This window comes from Chrysemys picta, chromosome 9 (genome assembly GCF_011386835.1).
Source record: "Chrysemys picta bellii isolate R12L10 chromosome 9, ASM1138683v2, whole genome shotgun sequence".
Classification (NCBI taxonomy): Eukaryota; Metazoa; Chordata; order Testudines; family Emydidae; genus Chrysemys; species Chrysemys picta.
This window is the reverse complement of record NC_088799.1, coordinates 50,631,159-50,643,363: the sequence shown is the minus strand read 5'-3', so window position 1 is coordinate 50,643,363 and position 12,205 is coordinate 50,631,159. Positions and strand designations below refer to the sequence as shown.

The following is a 12,205-nucleotide window of genomic DNA, read 5'->3' as shown; positions in this document are numbered from 1 at the left end:
TCTGCCACTTACTGAGATGCCCTGAGACGTTTCATCAGAACTATACCCAGACTTCTGTGGAGGACTGCTGGAGAAATAACCAAAAACTAGCAACTCAATGGTCTTTCTGTTGCAGGAAGCCAGGACATATTAGTCAGTCCTGCCGCCTTATGAAGTCCAACTACACAGGATGTGAGGCCGTAGAGTTTTGTGGCCTCTGCCTCAGCAGATGATAGGCGCTACTGGGCATATGTGGCCGCAGTATGTGGGGGGCAAACGGTGTCAGGGTTAGTGGATTCAGGATTGTAATGGGGTAGTGGCCCTGGAAAGCAGGAGGAGATAATTACCTTGTTCCACAGAAGGCCTTGAAGCAGTCATTGGTGGTGGGGAAAGGAAGTTGGTTCTCCTGGGGACAATCGTCTTCTGGGAGAGGGGAAGAGTAGGAAGTGGTCTGGGTTTTTTCTGTAAGGGCCTAGAACTAGGAGCTTTGTGGGGGGGAGGCAAAGCTCCCCTCTCTCCCAGCTAATACCAACAGGTGTTTGGGGTTATTAGACCCACCTGGGGAGGATTCTGAGAATGATTTGATGACTGGGCAGGGATGTCAAAAGGAGGTGTCAAGCCAAAGAGTTGCTGGAGGGAAAGAAGTCAACCAGCACCCAGTGGCTGTGAAACCCTGGACTTAAGGGGAGGGGCCAAAGGGGCTTCTGGAAGCCAGAAGATACTCAAACTAGACCTTCAGAGAGGGGGAATATTACTTTAAAGACCTTTTTGCTGTAAGGTATTTCTGGGGACTCAAAGGGAAACTGAGGCAGGGTGTTGGGCACCAGCTCATGGTAGTAAGGCCTAGCGGCTGGAGTAGAAGTCAAAGCCAGACTTAGTCAGGATGGGTCCAAGGGTTGTACTGGAATAGGCCGGGGTCAGAACCAAGATCAGAGCCCATATGCAAGCCCAATCAGTACTATAGGTGGAGTCAGGTGCAGGCCAAAGGTTGAATCTGGGTAGTGAGGATCTGGGGGGCATGGGGCAGGCCAGGAGACAGAGGCAGGGCTGGAAGGGGTCAGTAACAAGGTTGGAGCAAGGTCAGAGTAGGGCAAGGATAAGGCTAGAGCAGAGCTTGGGCAGGAAACAGATCAGGCTAGGAGTCTAAAGAGCCTGTTGCCCTATGAGGCAGCAGGAAGGTCCCTGGCCTGGCAGGGCTTTTAGACAGATTGATCTGCAGCTCTGGCATGGTTGGGGAAATACCCGAGCTAGGGCGTCATCTGATCCGGGTTCTGCTTATGGATGGGCTGCCACCGCATGCCTGACAACTGAGTCACTACAGGGTAAGTCACTGTAGTTGAGTTGTTGCCACCTGCCTGAGTGGTGACTCAGTGTGATCCTGTCAGCCATGACAGTCCAACCAATAGCAATGGAACTGGCATAGGTCTGTTGATGGGTAGGTTTACCCCTGGTCTTCACCCAGCAAGGGATTAAACTTCATGACCCACTTACTACAGGAAGTGTGGCAGCTCTCCAGGTCAGACCCTGCCGAACCTCAGTTCAGCAGCCCCAGATATGAGCTGCTAGAGAAGTTTAATCAAAACCAGGGTGAAAAAAATCATGAACACAGACCCCCAAACACTGAGCCTGGCTTCTGCTGCACCCTTTCTGTGGGGTGCAGAAGGTACTACAGACATTGCCAGGCTTTTCATGCTGGAGTTACTGTGTGGCCAACCATGCACAAGTAAATCTAGATCTCCTTAAGGAAGCTGAGAAGAACACTCCTCCCACTCCCAAAACATACCACAGTACGTCCAGCAGATGTGGGAGTGTCTGGACCTTGTGGAATGACTTGCCAGGGAGAAACTCCTATCGTCCCAGCAGACCCAGGCCATCAAGAAAGTGTATCAGCCTGGGAACTGTGTGCTACTGCTACTCCCCAGCAAGTGGCAAGATCCATATGAAGAATACTAAATCCACTCAGCCCATGGAGCAATAGCACCAACACAAACTATCCATGCACTGTGCCAGGTAGTCAATGCCTGAGTACCACCTGTACATTTTTCAACAGAGCAGGCACAGACCCTGCCCCACTAGGAAGCAACCTTGTTCAAAGCTTTGAGAACACAATCTCTGGCAGTATGCGTGGGGAAAGATTCCCAAAACAGGAAAACTTTTTTGGCTGGTCTATTGCTTTGGTAGCTTTACACACGTCAAAGTTAGCAGTGTTTCCCATGACTGTCGACTCATCTAACTGCAGAACAGAGAAGTGGCTACATTTTATTCGAGGCACACATTGTTCTTTGACATTTTCTAACATGACTTGTTCTGTGAGAAGCCATGGCCCTTGATAGAGAAATGAGGGCTAAAGTGTTTTGCTCTCTCTTTGAACATTATTGACACTACAGCCCTAGGAACTAGTAAAATCAGTTTTTGACAGTGTTTAGCTTTCCTGCTTTTGCAAGGCACAAACTAGCTTGATACATACTTCCAAAGCTTTTGAGGGATCATTGCTAGTAGTAAAGGCAGATTTTATCATTTTCTTTTCTGTGAGTAATTCAATTAATTTGTCATTGGAAAAAAATCCCAATGGTTTGCTTTTAAATCCAGTACATCTTGATTTCAGGTAATGCTTAAAATGAGTTGGCTTTAAACTCTCATTTGCCAAAATTATTAACAAACACCAGGTTGTGGAGAAGGATTGTCTTAATTTCCTGGCTATGTGCATCTTAACCACTAACATTTTGCATCATCTCTTCTTGCAGCTTTTCTGTTTTTAATATACAGCTTCTTTATTCCAACTCTTGTCTTCACTATTAAATTTCTTTTACCCTTCCTGGTTATATCCTGTTGTCTGTTCTTACTGCTCACATAAAATATACTGCCAACTATTGGGTGGTACACAATTCAACAAAATCAACTTTAAAAAACAACACTGCATGCTGATTAAAAATGAGCACTATATACTTTCAATACAAACACTAAATGGCCTGAGAACTGGTTGCTAGATCTCAGAGTAGTTGTCAGTAGGGATTTATCATTGAATGGATGTTTCTCTAAGGAGGTTGCTGTAGGTATCAGGGCTAGGTCAGATGCTATGCAGTAGCTTGTTAGTGATCTGGAAATAAATACAAAATCAGACGGAGCAGAGAAGAATGGTGCTGGGGGGGTGTTAGGCAGAGTGCTGATCAAGGAGACCAAAAGAGTCTAGTACTATGGAGATGGAAATTAAACAGGAAGGAGATGAGAGGAATGGAGTAGGGTGAAAAGATAGTGGAGCAGAAGTTACAGTTCAACCGAGTATGAGTGAATGGGCAAAGGGAAGAGGGTGGGGGTGGAAATGACGACAATGCTGAAAGGACAAGGGCCAGTGTTCCAAGAGGCTGCAGTGCTGGCATGATGCTTTTGGTCAGGTGGGTACTAGATTGTGACTTCTGGTTCACACACTACCTTGTAACAGACTCTTTCCTCTCTCGGGACTATCTTAAAATACTGATACTTCTAGCATTGAGAGCAATGGGCCCCTGTGCAGCAAGCTAGGAAGACTGAACAGATCCCAGATGCATGTAGCCATAGCTACCAAGTTTTGGGCCACTCTATGCAGCTCAAGCTAGCCCTAGGTGCCGACTCTATGTGTGCTCCAGGGCTGGAGCACCCACAAGGAAAAATTAGTGGGTATCACAGTCCCCGCTCTGATGAGCTGGTCAAGTTGTGCAGATATGGGAGCTGGGACTAGGACAAACTCATCTGAGGTGTCATTGGCTAGGAACAGCTTCTAATCCCTGCTGAGTTAGGCTGTATTCTGATAGCGACAGGCTTTGGGGCTTAATGGCAACATACTGAACAGCTTCTGCTCCCATGATGCCCTCAAGAATGACACTTGCTTTCTAGCTTATGCCAAGTTCTCCCCTTTTTGGAGCATGCCCAGGCAGTCTCCTACACTCTGGCCACACAGGCAAACTCACCCTGCTCTGGCTCCTGCCAACTCTACCAGCGAGTGCTCCACCCTGTTCTTAATGGGACAGTTCTCTTAACTGAGCCTAATGTTAACACAACATCCAACTTCACTTCTAAAGACATTGTGCCCTAGCAAAGTTTTCAATGATTTCAGGGTCCCATTACATTCTTTTAACATGGTTTGTTTTAATATTGCAAAGTCAAACCTCTCAGAGGTAGGAAGTGCTAAAAATAAATTTTTCCTATGCAGATATCTGCCCTCTTGGGCATATGCATTCTATGATCAAATACTCTTCCCCACACAGGTGATCAGCAAGGTTTGCTCCCAGGTACTTCCACTCACAGCACAGCTATCTTCCCGTCATGCTAAAGGAGCAACTGTAGCTAAAGTGGACAATTATCCACTGCCCTCTAGCCCCTAGAGGGAGACACACGTCACTCTTTTTTAGTGGTTTTACATCACTTTAGGAGGCAGCAATGGAATGGTGGAGATCACAGGACTGGGCTCTAGAACAGAACATGGTTGAGTGTTTCCAGACCAGACAGCCAAGCACACACCAGGTACATGCTGTCTGAAAAGCTCTGTGACTGGTGTCATAATTCTTAGGGGTGCTGATGAGCACTTCCTACTGTCTGGACACTGAAAAATCCCGAGGAGCGATACAGCTACTGTCTCCTCTCAGAGAACTTTTAAGCCCTTATTTCACCCTAACATGACTGACAGGGCTGAAGAGGTGAGGCCAGCCTTTCCCAGAGTGCTTCTTTAACCCCTCCACCACCAGTGCAGGGTTAATACACCCCATCACACTGAGTTAGAGACCTGGGTTCTATTTGCAGCTCTGGCTGAAATAACAGGCTGGACAAAGGTCACCTCATTTGTAAGATTCACCAGGCTCCCAGGCTAGGGAGATGCAGCCTGGGTCAGTAATAAGAGTTATGAATGGCATACACACAAAAATAATTTATAATTCTCAGTAGCAGAGGTAAAACCAGCAATCCTCATCTCCTGGCTCCTAGGCCAGTTCACTGTCCCCTAGGAAAAAAGTGTTAGCAGGGCAAGTGTCTCTCTCTCTCTGAACATGCCTGATAATTGCCTGATATCTGGGGAGGCGTGCCCAATGCATGAGTCATGCATGTCTGTCTCCTGAGCCTGTGTATCTGCCAATCTAATCTTCCTCCACCCTCACTGTCAAGGTCATTAATTGTATATTAGCATGAACTCTCCTTAGGACACGCATTTTGTATTCTGCCTGTAAAGTGCCGTAACAATTTGATAGCTGGATATGAACAAGAATGCCCAGCCATAGGTGAGGAGGCAAAAGTGGCTAGTTTATAAGCTTGATGCTGCCCCTTCCCAGCTTCTCTAGCATCAAAGGAACACAGGTCCCAATGCTGCTAGATTAAGCATGGAGGGGAGATATGGACTCTCTCAAATTTGAAGTAAATTAGGTTTCTGGATTATGACACAAACAAAAAGCCCAATTTGAAAATTTACTTGCTTTACAGTGTAGCAAAAAAGAAGAAACAAATCCAGTAAATAATTGTCACAAACTAATGAAGAGGAGCAAAGGTTAGTTGATTTTTTTTAATAAAATGGAGGAGACCGTAGTCCTTTCCCTCCAGTGATCAATGGACAAAGGAGAGCTTTTCCACTAACAGTGTTCGGGACAAGCAATTCACAAACCACAACATTTTAATCTAGCTTGATCAAAGCTAGCTTGAGTAACAATAGAGTGACACCATGGCAGCATAGGCTAGCCCTGCCCGGCCTGGCTCTGGGTACATGCAGCTTCGGAGGCAGCAGGTAAATTATACTGAGTAGCTATACCAGCCAGTTCCCTGTGTAGACAAAGCTTAAGTTTACCAAGGCATGAAGGTACAGTGGACAATGGTTGGCTATCCCTCCCCCTACACCACTCGACACCTCCCAGAAGAGAACTTGTTTCCCACGTACCTCTGTGACAATCAGGCTCTAGCCACCCAAGGGAAGAACAGTAAGTTTAAGCCCCCAAAATGAGCAAGTTGAACCAACTGATATAGTACAACAGTAGTATACAAAGTGTTTTGAGGAAGGTCTTTTATGAAAGCTTGTAATGTTCTGAACAGGATGGTCATTACAAGATATGCATGCAGACTGTGGTTATGGATCTAGATATTAGTGTATCTAGAAAATCATGCTTATCATTTCAACCACCTCCCAGCTGCAAGGGGCACATTGCAAGCCAGGTATTCACATGAAACTAGCTCCAACTAACATTGTTCAGCACAGGAAGAGATAAGTAAGGGCCATAGGAGTTAATGGAAAGGCACTGAGTATCCCAGCTTTTGAGTCAAGAGTTTCCACTCTGAATGAACATGGATCATCATGGTCTAAAAGAAAAAAAGCCTTTCTAAAGCAGGCTTGCATCTAAGGTTTTTTTTTAATCCAGAATTTGAGGTAGGAGGCTGCCAGTGACGGCTGGATTCCTCCTATGGGTAAAGGGCATGCTAGGAAATAGTTTTAAGGAAATGGGCAACTTTTATTAGAAAAGGGATTTTATTTAAACTTGAAAGTGTAAAGCCTGAAGTAGCATCTTTGTCATTTTCTGTGTAACTTGGTTATGTTTGCTTTCCCTTACTCTTGTTTTTGAAGCTGTGGTTTTTCTATTAAACAAACTTTGTTTTTACCCCAAGTAGTTCTCTGGTTTGCAAACACTGTGGAGTGTGTGCACCAAAGTGAACTGAGAACATGGGGGCTGGTTTCACACCTTTGGGTAATGAACCAGATGGGAAAAGTCCAAGTGGCTAGTAGTTAAGAATTTGGGATAGACAGATTTGGGGAGATCCAGGACTGAAGGGCTACTGCTGTCACCCTGGAAGGAGTAACTAGGCTGGTGGATGCCAGGGTGAGCCCTTATGCTTGTGGGCTGGCTACTGGTGTCAGGGGTCTGAACCATAGCTGCACATCACAAGGGCCCCACAGTTACACAGTGGGCCATAAAAGAACCCCTTACCAGGGTGGGTAGACCCCCACACATCATAATCTCAAAGAAAGGGCAGCCCTGTTCCAGACCTCAGGCAGCAAGTGGCACTTTCATACCTGCTCTTCCTAGCCCCATATTGGGATTCAAACCCTCCCCTCCCCCCACAAAAACAAAAAATCCATGCACATATTAAGAAATTCCCAAGGTTGTGTCCAGGAACATGAAAGTCAGACAGTTTGTCTGACTAATAGGGGATGTGAACACCAGACCCGGAGATCCTTATCCGATAATCCCTTACCTCTGGCCTCCATACATTCAAGTCTTGGGGCTCCGTCACAACCAATTTCAGCTGCCATCATGGCATATAGGGCTCCATAGGTTTTAAGTCAGACGAGATAGGTTTATGTGGCACTGAAGGAAGGTTGCTTTATCAGAGCACTAGAATGTCTTCCAGAAGTTTCAGAACCCCGACCTGTTTCTGACACTTCCAAATTAAGACTCATTGCACTGAATTATGGCACAAGACAGTGGAAGCTTTCAATTATTCTTCCTAGCAGCAAGTGACAGAGCTTTTCCAAAGCACTGTCACTTTGTTGAGGGCAGCAGCAAATGATTCTTTTGTTAAGATATCACACCTGACCCTGCTGCACCTAGCAACTAACTTTTCACTAACAAGAGCGGGGGTTAGGGTAATTTAGGGTTGTATATTTTAGACTATTCAAGAACGATGCTCCTTTTCACCAAACATGTATACATCTAAATAAGCCAGAGAACATCAACCTCCTTTTCTTTAATATGCCATTTTAAAGAGGGCAATACCAAAAGGAGCACTGTAGTTTATCATAAAGAGGAAACACATATGACACACTATTTATTCTTACTAAATCTGTTTATTTAGCATTAGCCAAGTAATGCATTTAAATATTAGTTATAGGTTCCTTGCCTAAAGTTGTCTGCAAACTGCTGAAAGGAAGGCAGAAAAAAAAAAAAGTGTACAGATTAAAGACTATATGCAAGTTTCTTGTGCCCATTATGTCCAGTGTTAGTGGAGGTGAAATCACATCTTACTAGTATGTAGAAGAGCTTGACACAGCTCAGCGCTACTGTGCACTTCAAGCCCATCAACGTCCATAAGGTTTTACACACGATGGATTAGTTTTGAAAGTCTGTTCGAAGTTCAGCTCCAAGGTTTGGCTTTTATGTTGTTCTAGGAGACCAGAGAGCCATAAGAGTGTGACATTACAACAAAGTGTTTTAAGAAGTCCCCAGCAATATTACAAGATCCCAGATGTACTGAAATATCACCTCCAGGTTAGTTTTTAGAAGCCTGCAGGGAAAGGGATCCCAAGTTACCATTCTAACAGGCAGAATTTTCAGGGCAGACATGTCTTGCTCAAAAGACTTTACACAGTATTATACACAAAAATGGCTCCCCTGGAAAACAAAATTGATATTTCAACATTCATCAAAATGTTTATGACTGGTTTGTATATTAATTGACACTTGGCCCCTGACTTGAAAAAATTCTGAGATGGTCTGGAATGTAACAATGAATGTTACCACCATTTGTTTTTGTTTCATGTGCCCAAAACACTTTCAAACATTTCAAAAATCAAGCTGCCTCGCCTGTTCAGAAGTGTGTCTCAGAGAAAAACAGCAACTGCTTCCAGCTGTCTGCTCTCAATGTTGTCAGTTATTTGATATATTTTGAGTGTTTCATAGAAGACTAAAACTCATCCCCTATAAGCTGTTTTCATCCCATCTTTCCACTTCTCTATGGCATTTTCAACACATAGATTAGTAACTATGATAGCACCTTGGCTCAAGCCCTAAGGCACCAGGCAACATTCCAGGCTGCTGTGCCTAGGACAATGCAAAACTACCCGAAAAGCTGGCTACTGCACTTACACGTGCAAGGACAGCAGATTATATTAAATGCAGAGCATAGGCCACATTGCAGCTCAACCAAAAGGCTTCACAGTTGCTTCTGCTGTATGAAAGCCTTTTCATACTTCTGACCGTTTGGTTATTAGAACATTCTTTTAGAGATTATATGCTGCGTCAGCTATAGCATGGGTTTGCCAACACATTTTGAAAACAAATTATACTTTGCATTGAAGCAAAAGTCAATCAATCAGGCTTAGAGTAATCAAATCAATATTGCTGAAACTTTACAGTCTATTTATAATTTTATCTAATGGATCAAAATACTAGTATTACATCTAAGTCTTATATTATTACAAAATATCAGTCTTTAATTACTTTTATTATTACAGGAGAAGTTATAGAAAGGCACAGAGGTAGGATAGACTTTTAAACAAAATAAATTCTGAAAGGAGAATTATTTGCACTTCTCAATGAGTAGATGCTCAGACTAAACTCCCTTCCCCCCTCCTCAGAATAATTAAAAAAACTTACACAAATTGAAAGAATAGCTGAGTAATACACAACTGTACAGGCACATCAAGTGACACAGTTAAGGCCTTGATGATCTAAGAAGTTTTCTTTTATTCATCTACCCTGATATTCTGAATTGCTGCTATACCTTATGTAGGACCAAACTACCCCCCACCCTGCCCCAGTCCTGCTCTGCCCTCAGATTTAAAGCTTTACTTTATTTGGCGAATAAGAAAGGAGTAGGGCAGAAGGGCAAGACTGGTTCAATGAGCAGTTCTTTGAAGCCATTGCATTACAAAGCATCTGGCAAGTCAGACAACAGAAATAGCAAATGGACTCTCAGACAATGCTGCACAGTCTGTTGAGCTGTGTTAGAATGTCTTGAGGTAAAATCAGGTTCTTTCTGATTCAGTCTCGCTGTTTGTAATAGCTCATTGGGATTACAGTAGGCTCTGTCCCAAGTTAGCACAAAGCTTTCTACTGAAGCACGACAGTCTTTGGCAATTTAAGGCTATCGCAGCATCTCAGTAATTTTATTTTTTTGGTGTTTGGAATACAAAGTCTCTAAGCCTATACTGTAAAGCTGCAGTTGGCAAAGGTAGAAGAGCTTTGGTGTTGCGTGGTATTTCTAGGGAGACCAGTTAGTTTTCAAATTTGGCGTAAGGGTTGTCTTCCTTAAACAAGCCTGAAAAGAAAAAAGCTCCAGTTAGAGTAATACATTTCAGGATTGGAAGGGAAGTGGGGGCGGGAGAAGAGTAGACAAGTTGAGTGCACTCTGATCTTAGAAATAAATCAAGCTTTTCTTCACTCAGTACCAAGTCTGCTTTTGGTCAATTATGCAAGTGTTATGACTCAGTACACAGTTTCCCTCCCATCTTTAAAGGTTGAGAGCCCCCAAAGGTATTTAGAAGCCTAACTCCTATTGATTTCAATGGAAATTGGGTGTGTAAATACCTCTGAGGTTCTGAGCATGACTGTACGGGCTTGATTTTCAAAAGGGACTTAATTACTTGCACTGCAAATGCTATCATTTAGTTATACAATTGTGCTCACAAATCAGGTAGACATTGAAGTGGTAGCACTTATATCCAAAACAATGAACGCTGCATTTAAGTATTTCTGCTCTGCAAGTCTAACAGAACCCAATTCCATACTAAGATGTTTGTGTAAAGCAGTGGCAAATTTCTCCTTAAACAAAACAAAAAAAAAGACAGAAAGGGCAGTCATGTATTGGCTCTTTCCTCTTTAAAAGATGTTTAAGAAAACAACTGGAAGTCCAAGCATAGGGCCGATCAAAGTGTTTTTTGGTAAAGGTTGGAATTAAAGGAAGAAGTGTGTTCTGTATGAGAGGTCTGGCTAAATGAAAGCTGCAGTAATTCTCCTCACCCCACTTTCCTGAAAGATGTAAAAGGAAAAGTCTGCACACAAGCTCTGCATTGTTAACCTTTCATAGACAGCTGGAAGGAGTCACCAGCTCTACCACAGCCCCTTCCCAAAGGCTGTCAGGCTGCTGTGCCCCCAAGGCTTCTTTCTCCAAAGCAGCCAGCACCAGTTCCCCCACCATCCCTAATCATAGGAAGACAGAGCACAGTGAGTGTAACAGGAGAGAGCTGCTCACATCCTGGGAGCTGTGCAGCAGGGCTTTGGACCAGGCCAGAGCATGAAGACAGCACAGACTTCCTCATGGCAATAGCTACTGGCTAAGCAGAGCCTTCCGGTTCCTCTCCTTCCCCAAAAGCATCAGGCCCAGCAGCCTCATCAACTCTTCCCTCATTCCACAAGAGGAATGGGGACAGCAGGCAAGAGGACTTAGTAGAAGACAGTTTAAGTCCTCATATCCACAGAGTTCATCCTCTACAGTTCAACATCAGCTACAAGTAAGGGCAAGTCAAGGCCTTTCAGCCTCCTCTCTGTGGCTGACTAAGAGGGACCCACGCAGGGCCCAGTGGCTTTCCCTGCCCACCCCACCCAAGGGCAGCAGCTTGAACAGCAGGCTGTGAAGGCAACTCTGAAACATGGACTCAAGGTATTTGTTTATTCTGCTGCCATTGGCTGCTGCTCCCTCAACTGCCCAACCTCACTCTCTCAGATTATGGCCCTCACCCTCCTCTCACCTCCTTTCACCCACTCCAGGATCTCTTCCCTCACTTCGGCCCCAAGGAACCCCTCCAAAGAGGGAATAAGACACACGGCACAAGAGGATGAAAGCTTGATGTCACCTGCTCCCTTTGGGCCAGGCTGTGAGCCACATACTCTCACTGGGTACACTGTTACTCACATGCGCATTCTGCCTGGAGTCAATCAGCTGCAATCTCAGTCTCTGCTAAACCCACTGCACAGAGATGACCATTGAATAAATTCCCCCACATGCAGCCAGTTCCCCGACAGCCCCCAACCTCACTGCAGGTGAAGAATCTGACCCTACAGAATTATTGTGGAGTAAGGTGCCACTTCTTGAAGGAAGAGTATCTGGCCCATTGGCTTGACAAGTTGTATCCTTTGGCTTGCGTTATTTTTAATCACACATCCTGCCTGGAATCTCAGAGCTTCCTCCTCACCTTTGTTTTGTCAGATTTCAATTAAACCCCAGGAAAGCTGAAAAAGCAACATACAGAACAAGCTGACCTGCGTTCCTATCTGGCACTGTGGAAGGGCTGTGTCTGAAGTGTTCACTGTAACTGCATTGTTGTGTTCCTCCCTAAAGTGCAACTGATCATTTGGTGGTAGGGAAGACAATGGTTTGTCTTAGTCTTCCTCACTAGTCATGCAGTCAATGTTTTGTTTATAGCAAGGTATAAGTACTATAGTGCAATACATGGATTTGAAGAATTGCTTGAAAAAGAAAGTCACTTCTCATGAATTTTACCATATTTTTTCCGGATTTCATCATGTCGAGATTTCATCTCAGCTCTCCTACAAAAAAAATTAAA

At 44.3% G+C, this 12,205-nt stretch overlaps 1 protein-coding gene across 2 annotated transcripts in view; it reads right to left on the bottom strand.

Moving 5' to 3' along the window:
- Nucleotides 1-7,748: 7,748 nt before the first annotated feature.
- The window catches only part of PTTG1IP (PTTG1 interacting protein), a 29,443-nt gene continuing 24,986 nt past the window's right edge, over nucleotides 7,749-12,205 (bottom strand). For both annotated transcript variants that reach the window (XM_005308626.4, XM_065556206.1), the window contains 2 exons: nucleotides 12,142-12,188; nucleotides 7,749-9,960 (listed from right to left, as the gene is read on the bottom strand). In XM_005308626.4, the coding sequence (XP_005308683.1) occupies nucleotides 9,917-9,960; nucleotides 12,142-12,188 (91 nt within the window). In that variant the 3' untranslated portion in view covers nucleotides 7,749-9,916. The remainder of the gene's footprint in view (nucleotides 9,961-12,141; nucleotides 12,189-12,205) is intronic.